The following is a 16,643-nucleotide window of genomic DNA, read 5'->3' as shown; positions in this document are numbered from 1 at the left end:
AAACTCTGAAAAAAGAAGAATGTCGGTCAGCCCAGTTCTGACGGTCAGTAGATGTAGCGACTTATTCCTTAGGGTTGACCAGTGCTCAACGGTGTTATGAGAAAGAGGAAGAACATTTGCCAACACTATCGTATAAACAGTGGCTTCAGGAGGAAGATGTAGATTTAAATTTGTAATACTATTACTCCCCTTATTATAGCCAGGGTTGTGCTGGAATGCGGATGTTCTGAGCCCATCTATCGGTACATTGCTTCCCGTTACTATAGGTGCCGTATTAGGGGGTTTAAAGCCTTGGTTATTCCCAGAATTTAGGCCATCAGGTTGGAACAGGTGGAACGGGCAGGCACAACAACGAGCAGACGTTGCGGTCCCCACGGACCGATCAGGTAACTGGCAGCAGGTCAAGCCCACAGCAACTGGCAGAAAGAAGAATAACAGGACCCGAGGAGCGGGAGCCCACGACGGCTTTTGAGGCGCCTCCTGACGCTTCCTCGTGATGCACGTAGCAGTGCACTTCAAGGGGGAATGCTGGGAGTGCTGGGAAACGTAGTCCCTTTGTGCTGCGAGAGCAGGTGGAACAGTCAGGCACAACAACGAACAGACGTTGCGGTCCCCTCGAACCGATCAGGTAACTGGCAGCAGGTCAGGCACACAGCAACTGATGCATTAACCAACTGAGTTATCTGGACGGAAGACGCAGCTTGTATAATGGTACAGGGAAAGCACACACTGCTCTAGTGCTAAGGTGTGAAGAGTAACGGTACATTAAAATAAGTGCAGTACACATTTGTGAGTAAAAGCATGCAAAAATATCAAATATCAATTCATACTTTTATTTGGTAACCTTTGGACCCCATAGCATCTTAGAGGTGGGTGGATCTTGTAGTCACTCTCTTGGCTGTCATAACAGGATGGATATAACATTAAGATCAGTGACATCATCAAAACCATCTAGTAAGAATACCTCATACCGAAGATAGTGACACAATTAGTTGGAGGATGAGGTCAATAATATTGCAATTCAGAAGATGACTACCACTAATAACCTCCCCCATCACTCACCCCAAAAAACCCCAAAGGCTGTTTATGGTGACTCATGACTTACATGACGATGTAGATAAACCTATGATCTACATGACTGCTTCAGCAGGATCACTGACGTTACACCTCCTCGAATAGACCAGCTGACTTAAAAACTTAACCAATCTAGCTCCTCAACAGACTGCAATTCCCTTTAAACCCTTCTGCAAGTCATGGATAAGCACACGTAAATCCCTACCATCATGGAGTGCCATCAACACGCTTTCTGATGCACCAAGTTAAACGTAAATGATTCAAATACCCACCCATGTACAGCCGATCCCCAAGAAGCAGGGCTTATAGGATGCTTTCATATCCTCCGGCGGGTCAAAAGCACTTGATAGAGTAAGTTGGGTGAAAAGGCGAAGAATTTAACTTAACTATTTCTACCTGCATGTATCTAATAATTACGGGTGCTGACACTTTGCAAAACAGACATTGTTGCATTATCTCTTCCTTTCAGAGTGTGACTACAGGGTCTACTCACCTCTAAGACTGTTTGGGGTCCTAAAGATACCTAATGAAAGAATAAATCGATATCTGATACTATTGCATGATTTATGTACAAGTATGTACTGCACTTATTTTAATGTACCTTTATTTTTCCCTGTACCATTATGCAACATAGTGTTGTTGCACTATGGGCACCTACACCACTATTTGAAAATGCTTATATTCTATGAGTAACCACTATAGAAGTGGTTGCTAGTTTTTAATGGTAAACAATGTCTGTCTACCTATTTTTACAGAAGCATAACTGAGGAAAGTACCCTTCATATGGCTTGTATTGGCATGCATTATATATTGCATGAGAAAAAATCCTTCATGAATTGCCCATACAAATAGTGCTCATGTCGATAAGAGTAAAGAATTTAGGGATCTTTAACCTAAGTCCTGAAGATAACCATACAACTTATTAAGGCAAATCTTAATGTCCGAAATGTGTAATTATTAGATGTTGGTATACATTGCATACTCTAAGGACATCATTCTATGTTTTTAACTTTGCAAAAGGTCCCGTGAATGAAACATCTGACAAACAAATAGGGAAAACCTGCAGGCAATTTTATTTCAAGATCCTGCTTCACCCCCAAAAAAAGAACTCAGCTAGTCTATAGCATAGAGCTCACCCAAACACATTAGGATATTTGGTTGAGGACCCAAGGCTGAAGCTTGACACCAGTGCAACTGGTGGGTGAGGGTCTTTTTTAAAATCTAGCTAGGTATTCCCTCCCCATACAGATCAAAAAGAGGGTCTAGAGATGTTAACTCATAAGAGTTCTCTCTCCAGTGATATTGGTGATGGAAGTACATCACCAACAGCGTGTGAAAAACAATACCTTATGTTCACATGTCCATTCTTACTGATTCTACTTGATCTTTGATAGAAAGATTGTGATGTTGTGGCTTAAAGAAATGTACCAAGTAATGCACACCACTAAATATACTTAAAAACATTTTGGACAGTGGAGTGGGAGGTCAAGAGATAGCCTTTTTTATGGCAGATGGCAGAGATGCTGAACTGTGAAAACAGTATGTATTAACATAGACGGAAATTGAGTCATCCGTCATCAGGACTTAAGTAATGAACAGCAAAAACTGTTTCTTCAAAGAATGGCACAACTATGAGCCTCCATCACAACTGAGGAATCAAGGGCCAGATGTACGACCCTAAATTGCATGCACAAATGGGCTTGCGACCCGTTTGCGCCTGCAAAATGGCCAAGGGCCATGTACAATTCCGAAATAGTGGGTCGCAATTTATTTGCGACTCACTATTTAGGAATTGCGAGTCACTATTAGGAAGGGGCGTTCCCTTCCTAATTGCATCTGCAAAGCAATGTATGAATGTTTTGTGACCACAATTGAGTCGCAAAACACTCACAAATTACCACTCTCTTCAAGAGGGTGGAAATGCAGTCGTACTTTGGAAGAGGTCCCCATGGGACCCCTTCCACTTTCTGATTGTCTCTAAAAATATTTTTTAAAGGCAGGCAGTGGTCCCAGGGACCACTACCTGCCCTTAAAAAATGAAACGAAAACGTTAAATTTTAAAAAAAATTAAATGCATCCCATTTTACTTTAAGGAAAACGGGCTGCATTTAAAAAAAAATGCTTTATTTAAAAGCAGTCTCAGACATGGTGGTCTGCTGAGCCCAGCAAGCCACACTCTCTGGGATGGCCTGTCATTCCCAATGGGCTCTCAAATTGTGAGAGGCTCATTAATATTCATGAGCCTCGAAATTTGTGAACCCATTGGGAATCGTAAACAGTGTTAAACATACTGTTGTACATGCCAAATAGCACCTCGCAAATGAGTCACAATTTGCGAGGCACTATTTTGCAGGTCATACATCTGGCCCCAAATTTTCTATCTATCTAGAGGGTTGTGAAACATTTAACTACAAATATCAATATTTTTCAGGAAATATACATTTATTGCATATCATATACTCTGAGAGTGTGCAGGTCCATCTAATGACTGAGTCATAAGGCTGTGCCACATTATTTCCACTATAGGAAGTTGCCTCACAAAGTCACTACAAACAACCACATTACTGCAGAAGATTACAACAAATGGCCTAAGCTACATCTCCTGTTACTAGGGGATATAGAGCACCTAATCAGAGAAATGTATCTGGCTCTCAAAAGCCTGACTTAACAGCACAGTAACCCCCAAACCAACCCAGACAATGTCAATGACATACACCAGACATAGGCTGAGGACTTTTCATTCTGAGGCCCCAAGATATAGAGTAGGCTGAACCCTTTGGAATTGCAATAAACACTGAATGCAATTAGTATAATAACAGTGCAATACTCATTCTAGAGCACAATCAATGATGCTGCTTGAAAATCTCAGTTTCACGAGCAATCCTGCCACGCTGACTAAAATGAAATGATTAATTTGCTCCTTCAATTCCTGAAAAATCCTGTTAAGTATAAATATTACTCTGAATTTGGCCTTCCTTATCATAGACCTTTGCCCCCTTTCTTGCTTTTGCTTCTCAGTCTCTGAATGGGCACCTATATGATGTCTGGGATATTAGCCTTCTCCTGGCAGAGGAAAGGGATGGGAACATTCCCTCAAACTAAACAACTGTATCTCCTTGATAACCATAGGCAGAGTACTTCCACAAGGGACAAAGGGAGAGCAGGGAGGTGTTTGGCTCTAGTCACCACAGAGAAGTTCTTTTTGAAGTCTTGGAGGGAAGAAATAAGAAATGACTGGGAGGAGCCTGGCTCAGAGGACCGGCATGCTCTATTGTTCCTTCAAGATGGCATTCTAATGTTTCCCAGGATGCTGTTCAGCATGTTAGGTAGTCTATTGACTCCAGAAGCAAATGACCACAATCAACGTGATTGAGTCCCAGTTACCACTACTTGACCAGTGGCTCACAGGAATGGAGTTTGAAACCTATCCTGAGGCATCACTGTAGAGGCAGTAGGATATTTGTTTCAGGTATTGCTGTAGTATGACAAACTCATAATTTTAGTGCATGTACGTATAGTGGCAAGAAAAGAAATCCGGCGAGGATTTTGAATTCTCCATAGACCCATATACAGCATTGGCAGCATATTTATTTACATCTGTAAGAACCCATTTCGAATATAGTGGTTTAGTATGTAATTTATAAAGCATAATTTCTCTGTCCCATTACTGATGAATTATACTTGGGATGGGCCAACTGAACTTTCTGCTGACTTATTTTTTTAGAATGAATATCACTTTTCTGATGGTGAAGTGGTGGGTTTTTATCAAGAAATGCAGATAGAGAAATGTGTTGAGAAGTACAGCTCCCTAGATATGGTAAAAATGCCCAAGTGTAATCCTTTGCTTATTTATTTTTCACTTTCAGTATTTACCCTGCCAATAAATATCACACTTACACAGATGATCTGATGGTGACAACAAGCAAATTTGTCTGCCTCCAGGTTTTCTCTTTTAATAGTTTTGTTGAGCTGAGTATTTTCATCTTCCTTGTCTGAGTAAACCAATAAGTATGTTTGTTTTCTTCCTTGAAAGAGCAATAGGAGCTTTCCAAGAGGGTTTATCTAGTAGCATTTTATGACAAAATGACATTCTGTTCGTGAAGGATTAGATCAAACTCTTCAGAAGAGCATTAGAGTCCCATTTAAAATTTGATGGAAGGAGTAGTGTATGTCGGGATGGTGGAGAACATTACTTCTGCCATTCCATAGGTACTCTCACTGCCAAATTTAGAGTTCTATACAGGCACAGCTGACAAGTCTGTACAACATGGTGGTTCATTTCAAAGTACAAAAAGTTTGGAGTATGTCCACTGTATGTGTTGATGAATGTAAACAAAACGTTTCAAAGGATTTGTTTAAAAAAAATAAACTCCCTAAATTGGAGTATGATATTGAAAAACAAAAATCACAATGACACCAACACCCTGGGAGGTATCTCCCTGGGTAATGGGGGGGTTGGTCCTCATTATTTGTTTCCTGTCCCTCACCACCATGTTTTACCAGGTGGTGATGGACAGGGAAAAAAAGACTGTACACTGCCCATTCTAAGTAGAGGGTGGGGTGTTATGTCCTTTTTCCGACCGCCTCTGATGGGGGCTCCATCAATGGGAATCTGGCAATCTGCACAACTCTGAGTCAGTCGGAACGATGGTTTGGCAGAAAGGGTAATCGGACGGAGTATATTATCCACCAAACTCTAAACCAGTCCATGAATTTCATTGTAGATTTTAAAACCCATTATCAGGTGCAGGAAAGTCAGCTTTATACAATCAAAAAATATCTAACCAGAAGGGACAAAACAGAAGCTGTACTAATAAGAATGTTAAAAACAGAAAATATATGCTTACTACTAGTGTCTGTACTTCAATTGAGCTGGAGTTTGGTTTCTTGAATGTTTTCATCTTCCTAGTGAATCAAGTAACTATTGGCCTTATTTAGAGTTTGTCGGACCGGATACTCCATCAAAACATGATGGATATCCCATCCACCATATTACATGTTCTATAAATTACCATTAATATCTAATATGGCTGACAGGACATCTATTTTTGTAAAAGAGAGCCCAATGTATTTGTTGACAGTGTGTACTCCATCGCAACGGTCAAGGACTAGACACACCACCAACATAACGGTCTGCCCATCCGATTTAATTGGGGCTGGGTCATAGGTTTGGCTACAGTGGTAAATACTCTGTCACCGCCATAGCCAAACCTGTCTGACTGCCCACCTGAGTAAAGGAAATGGCTACATGTCTGCCCACCCAATCAGGATGATTGCACATGCTATTTTGTTACTGTTTATCACCTCCAAGCAAACCCTGGTGGTAAGGGACAGCATAATGCAAATAATATTTTTCCTGCCATGTGAGTTGACTTCCATGGCAAGGGGAGCATATTTTTTTTATTTTCAAAAAGAAAATCCTGTTTTGATTTTCTTTTTGAAAATAAAAAACAAATACTGTTTGAGCAGGGTTGCGTCATGCTAATGACGTCCTGCACAAAACAGTGGACTGCATTGACAGGAACCTCCATGACAGCAGCTCCTGTCAGTGCCTTATAAATAACCTCATGCTCGGTGGTCATTTATAAATTTGATGAGCAGTCCCTCTGTCATGGGGATGGAGGTATTCACTCTGTCTTCATGTCGGAACAGCAGGCGGTCTGACAAGATTCAATGATCCCAAGAATATCCCATTTCCTCAATCACCAAACTCTAAATGAGGCCCTATATGTGTGCCTTGTCTTCAAAGGGCAGTAGGGGCTTACAAATCAAGTTCATATAAAAAAGTTTTCATTTTCCAAAAAGATTCATGAGGGTCTCACATGTTACATGCTATGTGTTAGGTCCACATTTCTCTGCGTTCTTGAAGGTTTTGTTGAAATTTCTCAGAAGAAAGTGTTAGATTTTAATCTTTAACATGGAAAGAAATATGGAGACTTTTAACCAGGACAGCAGGTGTAGGAAAGTCAGTTTAAAAGAGTTATCCAACAAGATGGAGCAATGCAGAAGATATTGTGCTTGATTACAACTGGTCGGTAAAGATGTTGTTCTTGCTGTGCAAAATGTTGGTAGAGAGATTGCAATTATAAGTGATGTGGTATGTATCACAGCTGGTAATAACCAGGTGAAATAAAGTTGGCCCAGCCATTACATTTTGGAAGGTCGAAAAGAACTGGTATTTACTAGGACATGCAGATTTTTGTGTGCTAAGCACCAAAATCCATGTCACCGTCCTCATCACGGAGAACATGTACATTTTATTATATCCGATAAAACTTTGTGTGACAGATTTTCTTTGGTTTCAAGAATTCGCAACTGTCCATCCGGGGCACTCGTCATCAGGCCATTAGTGATAAAAATGTCTCAAAAATAGGAGGATTATGATTGCCACCAGTGGCTGTGCAGAAACCCAAATTATGCTTGTGAACCTGAAGACCAGTTACCAAAGGGGAAAGCATGCCCTTCATCATGGTTGTATGATAGAAGCATGAATGGTTTTACCATATGTGCCTCTACCACGCAGCCGAAACATGAATGTGTCTTAACCACACATTCCTTTACCACGCACGCCTTCACCACAAAATGTCATGGTATAAGCATGAATTGTAAAGGGGCATGTGCAGCTAAGGTCGCCACTACCCCGCCTCCCCCCGACCACCTGCGCTGTCCCTTTAACTACCCCAACCCTTTCCACTGCCTTAAAACCTACCCAAACCCCCAACACTAAAAACTACCCCAACTACCCATTTCCCTCCCACTGCCCTAAGGCCTAAACCCCTAACCTATCCCTACACACCTGCCCCACACCGTCCCTCAAACTACCCTTACCCCTACCACTGCCCTAAAACCTACCCTGACCTGCCCTAAAAACAAACCCAACTACCCATTCCCCTCCCACTGCCCTAAGGCCTAAAACCCTGCACACTAACTTACACTAACCAAAGCCCCTGCCCCCTGTGCTGTCCCTTAAACTACCCCAACCCCCTCCACTGCCCTAAAACCTACCCTGACCCCCTACCCTAAAAACAAACACAACTACCCATTCCCCTCCCACTGGCCTAAGGCCTAAAGCGTTGCACCCTAACTTACACTACCAGACCCCCCTGCGACATCCCTTAAACTACCCCAACTGATTCCACGGCCCTAAAACCTACCCCAACCCCCTCCCAGCCCTTAAAAAATAATTCAGCCCCTTTTACCTCACCGCAGCATCTTCCTGCTTCCGTCTTCCAGCAACTAAACCACACACTGCCTTAACCACGCATATGCGTGGTTAAGGCACATGTGTGGTTAAGGCATGTGTTGTAGAGCTTGCGTAGTCAGAATACGCGTGGCTCAGACTGCGGAGTTCCGACTGTTCCCCTCCATCATAGGTACATATATATTTTAATCTACTTAAATTGGTGCACTGTCAATACACAGCCAGCTTTGTCAGAGGCTTTTGAAATCTTTCTTAAATTGTAATCTTGTTTGAGAGAATGTCATTGGATTCCATTGAAATAAGGTATGAATATATAGACCAGTGTGAAATATCAAACACTAGGTAATACTTATCTAGAAAGGTGGCAGAGCTCCTCACCTTGCAAGGTAGTTAATGATTTCAAATAATTTCTCAAGGAGCCTAATATCCTCATACACCAGGAGCTCATTCTCATACATAAAGTATTTAGATGAGGGAAATACAAAAATAAACACATAAACTAAAAGGCACTGTACAGAATAGTACATTTATTTCAGAATGTAATTAGTTGATGAGGTTATATGTAGGGAAAACCTAAACAGGAAGAAGGGCTCGCTTTGAGCCACCAGTTCTTTGGACTTTGTGCACAAGAATGAAATGATGAAGTAGTATTTAACATTTCTATCTGGGTGTGAAAAGTAGAGCAGCCTACACATTCCTAAAAACAGTATGAATGACAGTAGATGGGAAATTAATGTGCTGGAGATATGAGTTAGTGATTGTAGAGGTAATCATCCATGGTAATTTTCGATTTTCTGGAAATGCAATCCAGGAAGTCAGACGGCTAAAGAAAGATTTGATTGATCCCTTTCTTAAGGTACCTGAATATGAATTGAAATGTATTATTCTATAGCTCACATTGAATTTTCTGCCGACTTACCAAAGGCTCAAAGCACTGAGTACAAATGGTGCTGGTAACACATCAGTCTTTGATCTCAAAAAGATTAAATGTTACCTCGCTAATCAGAATTTGTGACCTGCATCACGAACATGGTTCTGAGGAACGGACACATTTGCCTACTGAGTTAACAAATGTTTAGGCTATATTGATCCTGTGCTCAATAGTTAAAGGCTGTTAAGACAGCTTATATGTTAAGCACTTGCTTCTGGTATATGTGGATCATAATATGTAACAGAGGACAAAAAAACCTTTATTTAATAATTTAGAACCAGGCCACCATATGGGAATTAGAACAGCGGTTTAACAGGTCTCGCTTTGATCAGGTATGTTCAGTATGTGAGGCTCTGTATTAGACAAACATTTATCCCACAAATTTCACAAATTCCCATGTTGGGACTCACGGTGATTCTTTTGCAGTGCTCCCAAACTGCTGAATTGTTGTGTGTCACAATGCGGGTGCTGGGATCCAGTACACGTTGACCTGACCTCTGTTTGCCCATTTACATGGAGATTAGTTTACCCTTGGTATTGCTATCCACGTGTACCATAATTCTGGCAACCTGGACATGAGCATTGGAAGACTACATGACAGAGTTTTGTGTGCCAGATTGCGCTTTGGTCCTGAGGAGATCTATTTAACCAGTGGCTTGTGTCAAAAAGTTGACTCTTTCTCAGGGGTTGTCCTTGAAAGAAAAACATTGAATATAAGGAACCATATTAAGAGTGGACTTTAAATCGTGTGGAAACAGGGGCCACCCCTGGTTGTATATATATGTATCATATTGTTTTATATTACTTTCACTTTTGGGCGCTGCACCTGCTGCACTACTCTATATTGTTATGCACTCTTGAAAGGTCTTTGTTGTGGAACTCAAGTACTTGTGGATTTGCATTTCACATAAGGCCATTCCAGCAGATTGTACTCTACATTTGGCTTTCTGAGTTTGATACATTTAATAGCATTACAGTCAGGTACACTAACACATTGTTGGAATGGTCAGAATTGTGATATGAGTCACCGTAGGAAACAAAACAATCAGTGAATGTTATTCCCAAAAATGTGTTTTGCATATTGTGGGAGAAATTCTATTTTTGCCTGTTTTGTCAGAATATTCTACTCAAAACTGAGTCAAAACCATGTTTCATTGTCGAAGTATACGGGGTCACCATACCATTGAAAAATACTCATGTGTGGCGATTGGAAAAATTATGACCCAGTCGCCACCGGGCTGGATGATCTGGGAACACCGTCTAAAGTATTGAAGGGAGTAAGAAACCTCGGAATGACTATGGGAATCTTTGTCACTAATTTCTGTTGAAAACTTCTTTTGCCCCTCTGTTAATGATCCTCAAACATTTTTAAGTTATAAAGAATTCTTTGTTGTGCTCATCAAAATCCTTTATTCCATATGATACTCAATTTCCCCTTAAAGAAAAGTTGAGACACAGATATTGATTTTCAATAAATTTTATTAGACTGAATTGTGCTCTGTTGTCTATACCTTCTTCTGGATATAGTCAGCAATATATTTGACTGCCAACATGGTCTCTTCACATGTAGGCTTGATCTGAGATTCGGGCAGGACGAATCCGTACCTTCCTTTGTCCCGGAGCTCAAAGGTGAAGGAATACCTGATGCCCTCATCATAGGCCCAGTCATCAGAGCCACCAGCAGCTGGATCTGAAATTGGGGAATAAAGGGTATCATCAACAAATCCACAAACTGGATGGCAGAAGATACATATTTCATAAAAAAACGTTTAAACCTGTCAATGATGAAATAGAAGTTATAATTTCAAAATATAACGCAATTCAATAAAAATAAGAAATTGTGAGTGTATACATAACTTAGAAAGAACATCAAACATCACAATTTCATCTACACAAAAGTTTCAATAATGTGCTCTCTAGGCTGCTCCATGAATGTCACATTTGGACTGGGCACCAATATTGACCACCCTCTTGTGATCGAGATCAATTGTGCTTTGCGTTTGCCTTTGGCTGGACCATCAAATAATGACTTGAACTGCCTCATTGTACTCAGAGATGAAATTTATTTTTCCTTATTTGATTTAGTAAACACAAATGCTGTATAGAATATTGAAATAAAAACAAGAGAATACTAGTCCCATAAAGAGGAAATTTCAAACATTACCTCCATCTTCAATTTAATTCTTCACCTTGAAATTGAAAAAGTAATAAATAACAAGAGGTTTGCTACACTAACTTTAAAACAACCTAAAACCAGGATTATGTTGCCAGTACCACACTTTTCTGGATGTAAATACACATGAAACACACACATGCATGTATAATAATTTTTCTTAAACGTTAAATACAATTTTATGCGTGCTCCTTCTGATGCAAATATTGTATGGGTTGTAATTAGTTTAGCCACACAGCTGTGTGCCTTAAAAGAAGTTTGTTTCAAGAGCTGCATTATCAGGAATGTTTTGAAAGTGGATAGACATCTTTCTGATCTAATAAAAAAGGAACGATTTTGCTCTAGGCATTAAAAATTAAGAGCTTTCATTACAGCCGAAGGCTGAAACGTATTGTTGTCTGAAACACAGACAAGCAGATAAGAGAAATTAAAAGCGTCATTGCGTCGTGGTAAAATATCTTTGAAGGTGCCAGATTAATAAAGACCCAAGTCTAAGCGTCCTACTGAAGAACATTTCACAGTTTCCAGGGATTCCCACCTAGCTTGTAGGCATTTTTTCTAATAAAAGTACTCCCAGTGCTGTAGATAGCACTTCCTTCAATCTCGAATGCAGAGTGGGCCACCAGCATTTGTTGTATTTCAGAAGCAGTCCCCCAAAGTGGGGGATCTCTTTCCAAAATAATTTTTAAAAAGCAATGTCCTTAATGTTCAGGGACTTTTCTCCCTGTGCCTGGGGACCCAGTGGGTTTTCCCTGCACTGGTCTGCTATGCCTCGCACTATGGGCTTCGTAGAGGAAACTCTTCACCTGAAGGACCCGTAAATAGGGTAAACCAGTGCTTTAAATGGGCGGATACTCATCGGTACGGAGTACCGGCACTTCCGATTATTTTGCCGTCAGTACCGACACTTCTTGGTAGCCAGGAAGAATACCAGTACCCTGATCCATGGCAGGGTAGGCTCAGGTTAGCTTTCTCCTCCAGTGCAGGGAAGATGCCCTCCGCTTTCCGAGGAGCTTGTAATGAACCGAGCCGTGAACTAGCCTTTTGCAGAGTTTCTGGTAAAGAGTCCAGCAGAGCCCATTTAAATGTCTCCAAACTGCAGGGGTTTGAGAGGGCTTGTGCCACGCTGTGATTAACAGGACAGAGTCTCTAGACGGACCCTGCACTGTCAATCAGGTGCGCAGCGACCATTCGGTTGAAAGTGCCATCATGGCTTTCATTTTGTGGAATGAGTTAATCTGTTTTATTGACATAAATGCATTTCTCTATTGTGTTTTGATATGTGCTGCAACTGGTACAGAAGTCATTATGTATGATCATATCTTGCCCTTAGCCCCCCCCCCAGCCCCACCCACTTGTCACACCTCTATTTTAATGAGTACCTGCACTTATTTTTTCTCATTTAAAGCACTGGGGTAAACCTCCCAAAGCACTAGAGTTGGCGGACATATAACGGACAGTCTGCTACCAAAGAATATGTGTCAGCAAAGCCAGCAGAGGCCCTAAAAGCACGCAATCGGTGTGTTCCCCATTGGGTGGGTGAGCCCCATTTTGGCAAGAAGCAACCCTTCTGGTTTACAATAAGATTTCCACTTACCCAAACTCTAAATGAACCACTAAATCTCTTGTAGTACCTCCTCATAATAACACCACATGTAAAACAAGTTGGGAAGAAAGCTGTGTAGTGTGTTTCTTTTTTAATCTATAATATGCGACTTATACTAGTGTAATTTAGGTGTGTCAAGTCACAAGAGAAAAATACACATTCAAATACTGTTTTGTATGTTCTTTGTAATGTGTTATAAAACTTACAGATTGTTTTGGCGCCTGGACCATAAGCGTATCTTGTGTTATACATGCTGGACAGTTGTGCGACAGCACCTTTCGAAATTGCGTTCTGAAATTAAAAAAAAAAACATACCAATTTAGTTACAATTTGCACTACAGCCGTATTAACAGTTTGTTTTCTATTTATCTCCCAGACAATAATCTCGACAACTGTTTATCCCATACTTCAGACACCCAGTAAAAAATATTCTCATGGATAGTGATATTCCATACAATGATCTAGGGCCACAAAATGTCTATTATACATTATTCCCAATGCGTATACAATATCTTACGGCCCACAAAGTCTCACAGCTTTGAAAGGGATACATAAAATGTGGTCCCTAAAGGGTTCAATAACATTATTTGATAAGGATGTTAGTGGTTCTCTGTACAAACAAATATAGGGGCAGATTTATGAGGCCCGTTGCGCCATCGGAACGTCACTTTTTGTGACGTTCCGTGGCGCAGAAGCCTGCGTGATATTTATCAGGCAGCACTGAGCCACTTTTTTTGGCTTAAAGCTGCCTCATAAATATCAGTCCCTTTAACGCAGTGTTCTGCGTTAAAGGGGCGTGCAATGGGTGTTGCTGGGGGCGTTCCCAGCAACACCTATGGCCTTTTGACACTGCCCCAGATTTACGAGAAATCGTAAATTTGAGGCAGCGCCAAAAGCTTCCGCCTCCCCAGGGGAGGCGTAAGGGAGGCGCAACGGGGAGAAATATAATTATTTCTACTCGTTTTTCCTTTTTCTATGTGTGCTGCATTCTGCAGCACCCATACAAAGAGGAAAAACCTCTTGTGATTATTTTTGTACAGAAAGGTTTCCCTTCCTGTACAAAAATATTCATCTCCGCAACGCAGGCACCCTTGCACCATGGTGCAGAGGTGCCTGCGTTGGCGCAGGCAGCCCATTGTGCGCCGGCGAAAAGGACAGGAATGCGCCGCATTTTATAGATACAGCGCATCCCTGCCCTTTGCTTTTGCCGTAGGGAAGCGCAGCAGGAAGGCCTGCTGAGCTTCCCTACGGCAAAACCTCATAAATCTGCCCCATAGTATCCTAATGTGTAAATCGGTCAGTCATTTAAGACAAAGGTGCAGATTTGTAATTTTTTTTAAATTACGTAGTAGAGGGAAAAAGTTGCAGGGAACAATATTTACAAAAAATGGCCTTCTGTTAGTCTCAACTACGCTGGTGCAAAGAGAAGCTGCCTAGCGACATGGACAGCATTTGCACCACGGTTCAAAGGTTTGTGTGTAATGTCTAGCATATGTTCTGTACTGGAAATGTACCCTCACAGTACACATTCCTATGTCTAGACAAATTCATTATCCTTTCACACATTGGATGTGTGTGGCACAGTGCAGCAAAAGCAGTGTGTGTAATCTTTCAAAAATTTGAAACAGTTTTGCACTAGCTTCAATGAGGTGTTATTCGTTGATACAAAGCCCACTCTGTCTACCTTAGTCAGACCTTGCGTCAAAAACTAGGGGTGATTATGCTGATCCGACCAAGCATCACCCATGTAACATCCCCGTATCGCAAAGTGACACAAAAGCAATGCATGCCACAATTTGTGCCAAGAAAAGGTCATCTTTCCAGTGTGAACTGATGCCAAATGGGCAAGATAGCAGTTGGTGTGCTGCAATCAAAGCTGGAGATATGACAACGTTTTTGCTTACCATTTAAACCTGGGATGTGCATAATGTGAGGCTCAAATGCCCACATATTGATTCTTCCAGATTAAGAACCTGATTTAGAGTTTGGTGAATGGGGTACTCCATCACAAATGTTACAGATATCCTGCCTGCCTTACTACTAGTGCATTTTATCCTAAGGCGGTGCCCGTCGCATAAACTTATCCGGTGCTAAATTCATAACTTCTACATTACTTGAGAGGTGTTAATCAGAGCTGGTTTCTGTGTATCAGTTACTGCTCTAGTTTCGCGATTTTCTAACACATACTTAAATATTGCTTAATTTATTAGCCTTTGAAGGATTTAAAGCTGAGCTGACCCTGCCCAAGTTCATAAAACCTTATGGCCTAAAAGATCACATACAAATGTAACCTATGATGATTCAGAGGCATTTTTATTAATAATATCCATCCACACTTTGTTTTTGTTGCCATATGAAGCTTCTTATAAATTTATAGTCTGTGCAATTGCATAATAACACTTCTTTTAAAGGATTCCAAGGAATAGCTACAGGCTGATAACCTCTCAGTTGCCATGAGGACTTTCCAAACATCATATGCAAATGTGCAAATGTGCATCAAGTTGTTTTTGTGAATCATAGTTTGTCAGCTTCTGTCTCTGTGTAAGATCAAACATTTGAACATTTAGGGTAGGGTATCAGCTGCTGGATTACACACATTCTATCTTTTCTCCATAATTTGCTTTGCCCAACCAGTGCAACATATTGTTTTCAGTTGGTGCAAATTAACAGTCAAATTTACTAAGCTACGGTGTTTTGCAGAAAGGAAAGAGAACAGGTCATTCATTGCCATCGCACAATTTGGCTCCCTTGTGCCATACAAACACCATTCAACCATAGTGCAACAGTGTGTGTACATAATTCCAGCACAGATTTCTGCACGGGAAAGATAGCCTCCCAGTGAACAACACTATGCTATGACTAACTTTAAAACACTTCCCACTTTATTTGTGTGCTGTACAGTGCAGCACACATGCAAATTGAGAACATTTGGAAAAAATAAAATGTTTCTCCTACTTTTCCGTGGCCTCAAAGAGGATTGTTTTTGTGTAAAGAGCTGTCTACAAATGTTTGTAGATAGATTCATGGGAAAAAATCATGTTTGGTGGCATGGGAACAATATGTACCAGTGATGTGGCACCCTCTTGACACACTGCACTTAACACAAAGGGGGATATTCTCAAGAATGGGCGATAATTATCGCCAACCTAGGTTAACGCAATTTTACATAACGCCGTCTATCGCTGAAAACAAACACAGTCCATCTTGGCCAAGGTGAATGCATTTGGAGGGAAGTGCCAAGAAGCACTGGAATGATGTGAAGCGCAAAACCAAGCTGAAACTCGCTAACAACCGGTAAGCAGAAATGCAGACTGGAGGTGGGAGTCCTGCGCCACAGCAGGAGCTGGATGAGATGGAGGAAATGGTGTCCACAGTCATCAGTGGGGAGACGGTGGCAGGAGTTGGGGGACCGGGCACTGCTCAACATGACCTGACCCATCAGCAACAGAGTGAGTACTGCCCAGGGACTGGGGGGACAGGGGAGATGGACACAATGGCACACAAGCACAATTAAGTATAGCACAGTGCACACCCACAATGACTCTGGATCATGCCCCTGATCTCCTTTGCATACTGCAGCACACATAGAAACAGCAAGTAAGCCCCAGTCGACAATGTGCCCAGAGGGGGCCCTCCCCACACATCACTAATCTCACAA

The 16,643-nt window shown here is 41.3% G+C and overlaps 1 protein-coding gene across 1 annotated transcript in view; it reads right to left on the bottom strand.

The window, feature by feature from the left end:
• Positions 1 to 10,667: 10,667 nt before the first annotated feature.
• LOC146785786 (carboxypeptidase B-like) overlaps positions 10,668 to 16,643 on the bottom strand; it is a 46,904-nt gene continuing 40,928 nt past the window's right edge. Inside the window, exons 10-11 of the mRNA XM_085635045.1 lie at positions 13,192 to 13,276; positions 10,668 to 10,896 (exon numbers count right to left, since the gene is read on the bottom strand). Of these exons, the coding sequence (XP_085491171.1) occupies positions 10,712 to 10,896; positions 13,192 to 13,276 (270 nt within the window). The 3' untranslated portion in view covers positions 10,668 to 10,711. The remainder of the gene's footprint in view (positions 10,897 to 13,191; positions 13,277 to 16,643) is intronic.

The sequence above is a fragment of the Triturus cristatus genome, chromosome 11, assembly GCF_964204655.1.
Source record: "Triturus cristatus chromosome 11, aTriCri1.1, whole genome shotgun sequence".
In the NCBI taxonomy this organism is placed as follows: Eukaryota; Metazoa; Chordata; class Amphibia; order Caudata; family Salamandridae; genus Triturus; species Triturus cristatus.
Note: the sequence above shows the minus strand (reverse complement) of the source record. Positions and strands in the feature narration are given on the sequence as shown.